The sequence below is a fragment of the Crocuta crocuta genome, unplaced genomic scaffold (genome assembly GCF_008692635.1).
Source record: "Crocuta crocuta isolate KB4526 unplaced genomic scaffold, BGI_CrCroc_1.0 scaffold653, whole genome shotgun sequence".
Taxonomy (NCBI): Eukaryota; Metazoa; Chordata; class Mammalia; order Carnivora; family Hyaenidae; genus Crocuta; species Crocuta crocuta.
The window spans coordinates 977,595-981,303 of NW_027527134.1; the positions used below are offsets into that span (position 1 = coordinate 977,595).

The 3,709-nt window shown below is 66.5% G+C and overlaps 1 protein-coding gene across 1 annotated transcript in view; it reads right to left on the reverse strand.

Annotated features, from left to right (window-relative positions):
• Positions 1-3,709, reverse strand: part of CARS1 (cysteinyl-tRNA synthetase 1) — a 41,886-nt gene that overhangs the window by 1,767 nt on the left and 36,410 nt on the right. The window contains exons 19-20 of the mRNA XM_077754959.1: positions 957-1,037; positions 366-433 (exon numbers count right to left, since the gene is read on the reverse strand). Of these exons, the coding sequence (XP_077611085.1) occupies positions 366-433; positions 957-1,037 (149 nt within the window). The remainder of the gene's footprint in view (positions 1-365; positions 434-956; positions 1,038-3,709) is intronic.

Sequence of the window (3,709 nt, forward strand, 5' to 3'; positions counted from 1 at the left end):
CCCGCCCTGGCTCCTCGCCCCCTCGTCCCGTGAACCGCGCCCCTGCCCTCCGGCCCCTGCCCCCCGCTTCCTGGGCAGAGGGAGGGGGACTGGCAGGCGCCCCTCAGGGACCAAGGGGACGGCACTTCTGCAGAGCGAGGCGCAGCCCAGCGCGGCAGCCGCGGGTCACCGCAGGGGCCTCTTGTCCTAAAACTCCGGGAGTAGCTTTTTAAGAGGAAGGTCCTTCCCTAGAAGGCAGGCTTTTCCGTCGCTCGACTCCCAGCGGTCACGCTAGGTCTCCTCCTGACACTTCGAGACCGGCCTTAACACGGGGGCTGGCACGGACAAGGCACGCGTGGGCACGCAGCCGCTCGGGCGCCACTCACCCGTCGCTTCTCCTCTCTCTCCTTCAGCAAGGCCTCTCTGTCCCCCAGCTTGACCACGGTCGGCAGCCCTGAAGAGCCAAGTCCGTGAGGTGCGGCCCGGCCCCCTGGCGCCCCCTCGCTGCTCACGCGGCTTCAGCGTTAACTGTGACGTGGGGACGCCTTGCCGCTCGTCACAGAAAGCACAGAGATCACAAAACGGGACATGTCCCCTCAGTATTTAAAATCTAATAATCTCCCCCCGCAGCCCAAAGCCCCCCAGTGTCAGGAGACACACAGTGAAACCAGAGGACGGTCCCCTAGGCCGCCTCCCGAGGGACACACAACAGCAGGGTGGCCGGTGGCCTGGCAGGCGGCAGTCAAACACCCGTCAAACCCAAGGGGTGTCCTCGACGGCCACAACCACAAACCTGCGAGGCCAGGCCCCAGGGGCCACGGGGGCACCACTCCGGGGCCCCTCGTCATATAAAACCTCAGTGTCCTCTGACCCCGTCGCACAAGTTTTTAAAAGACGGCCCCTCCCCCGGCCTCCCCACCCCCTCTACTGTCCACGCTGGAAGCTCTGGGGCCCTGGGGGCGGCCAGGAGGACCCACCTTCGTGGTCTTCGAACCGCACCCCGAGCTCGGGCAGGATGTCGTCCCGCAGAGCGTCGCTGAGCTGCAGGACCTCGGGGACTGTGGACACAGAGGCTTAGTCCGACCAGACGCGAGGGGCGCCCCGGCCACAGCAGACGCGTGCCCTCCGAGTGCCGCCGGGGGTAGGCTGTGGCCCACGCCCTGCCTGGGGACCCAGAGGCAGGTGCCATCTGAAGACGCACACGGCCTGGTCCCGGGGACTCTGGGCAGCGGGCCCAGGGAAAGCGGGCTTCCCTGCACGGCAGAGAGAGGCCCAGCACCCCAAGTGCCTGGTCAACTGGGAAGGCGTCCGGGTGCGCCGAGCCCTCACAGCCCAGCACCGTGGTCCACACTCCAGGACCCAGGGGCCCAAGGCCACGCTCACTGGGAGCCCCCCCTCCCTGGACATCCCGCAAAGGCTCCTTGCTCTCTCCACGCCGCCTGCCCGGGGGCAGCCCCCATCTGCAGGCTCCTGTGGCTCTTGGGGCGAGAACCGTGCTCCCGTCCACGCGCTCCCCCATCCTCACGTCCTCGGGACAAAACCGCCAGGCCCAGGACCCCCGAGGTTCCAAGCTCCCCCCAGCAAGAGCCAGAAATGGGCCAGAGTCCACGGAGCCCAGGCCCCCAGAGGCGCGGGAGCGCAGGGAGGGGGTGTCCGCCGGGGCAGGAGGAGAACCCTGGGCACCGAACAGGGAGACCCGTCGGCTCGCGGCAGGCAGGCTCGGTGCTGGGGGGCCGGGGGGGGTGGGCGCAGAAGGCTGTGGGGCCCACCCGGGGAGAGGCGGTGAGCGCACGGCGCGGCACTTCCTGGCCTCGGAAAGGAGGGAGCGTGACGTGGTATCTGCTACCACACGATGGACCTGCAGTGATACGTGCCGGTCACGGAGGGACAGATACTGGGGACCTATGTGCACGAGGCCCTCGGAGGGATCAAGGCCACAGAGACAGAAGATGTAACAGCAGGCGCTGCGGCTGGCAGAGGGTGGAGTGTTTAACAGGACAGAGGGTCAGTTTGGGAGGATGGAAAGTTCTGGAGACGATGGTCGGGATGGGCCCATAACAACGTGAATGTGCTTGGTGCACCTGCACGTGGTTAAGATGATACGGTTTATGTTACGTGCCTTTTACCAAAAATGAAAACATAAGAGGGAAATGGCTCCTGCCCCCCTCTCCCCACTGCGAGTTCTGACCACACGCACGCCCTGGCTCCAACTTCTTCCCAATTCCCCAAGCCTCTCCCGGTCAGACACCCCTGCCCCACACCTTCCTGTTCGGCTGAGCTCTGGCCCTTTAACAGAGGAAACTGTTTCTCACTCATCTGTTAGGCCAGCGCCTGGGCCCGGGAAACTAAGCTGAATGAACGAACCAGGGCTACCCTGAGCTTCTCGCTCTTTCTGTCTCCATGGCCAGGCCAAGGTCACATGACAGCCAGGTGCCTGACAGACAAAAACTCAACACTTGCTGCTGCTGTGGGGTCGGGAGAGGGGTGGGTGGTGCCGCCTTCGGCCCTGAAGGCGCTCCCCCGCTGGGGACCAAGGTGTGCAGGCCCCGGGGCTCTGGCTCGCAGGAGGTTCCCTGTCTCAGGGCCCAGGCCCCTGCGTCCCAGGTCATGGCCTCGGGCAGGATGACCTCTCAGGCCACCTGAGCCTTAGGGTAGGACAGTGCGCCAGGTGGGCAAAGCGATACAGCATAAACACAGCCACCACCATCCTGACGTGGCCACCGGGCTTCGTCCATCTGCCACGGCAACGAGTGTACCAGCAAAGGGCAGCAGCGAGCCAAGAAGAGCAGAGCCGCACCCCCCAAGCCCACGGACCAGCACTGCTCTCAGGGCCCGAGCAGGGACCCGGCCGCCCGGCGCTGCCGTGCTGGGCTTGCGACGGACCCGCTTCCCCAGCACCTGCCGGGAAGGATGCCGGGGGACGGCCCGGGGGACAGCCCAGCAGAAATGCCCACGCTGCGCCTCCCCTCCCCAGCCCAAGATGCCAGCGCCATCACCGCTGTCGGACAAGTCAGCACAGGACCTGACAGTCCACTGGGCTTTTTCGGGTGCTTCCAAACAGCGCAGGAGCCAGGGCTGGAGCCGGGGCCAGGCTTGTTCAGCGGGTCCAAACGCCACAGCCCCGGCCTAAAGCTCCCTGCTCCCCACAACAGCACCATCAGAGCCGGGCTCCTCCCCGAGGGGCCCACAGCCTCGGGGGCTCCACCCTCTTGCTCTGCCCTCCCCAACACAGGCCCAGGCCTGCTCATCCCCCTTTACGGTGCCGCTTCCTCCAGAGGCCCCCTGACCGCCCCACCCGCGGGACACCCTGCCCGGACCCGCTCTGCCCGGGAGGCAGCCAGGAGAGCTCCAGGTGTGACTTCCTGGCACAGAGAGGCCTGGGGAGGGAGCACAGCACAGCAGGTGACAGGCGGCAGCTGCAGTGAGTGACTCCAGCATGACCCTGGCAAGGCTCAAACCTTCGCACTCTCCTTTCCACCTGTGAAACGCTAAGCCCTGAGCCAGGCAGCGTGAGCGCGAGGAGCCCCGCAGCGCAGCCCGGCACGCTCCCAGCCCCACACGCCCGTGGGCAAGGCCAGCGCCAGCAAGGGGTGTGCCTCCCGCCCTCACAGCTCACACCCCCCGTCCAGACGCAGCATTCTTGAAGATTCCGGGATGCACGACACGGATGGGCCCGGGGATGTTGGGAGGTGCCCTCGGGTAAGACCCATCGAGGGCGCGGCACTCATCC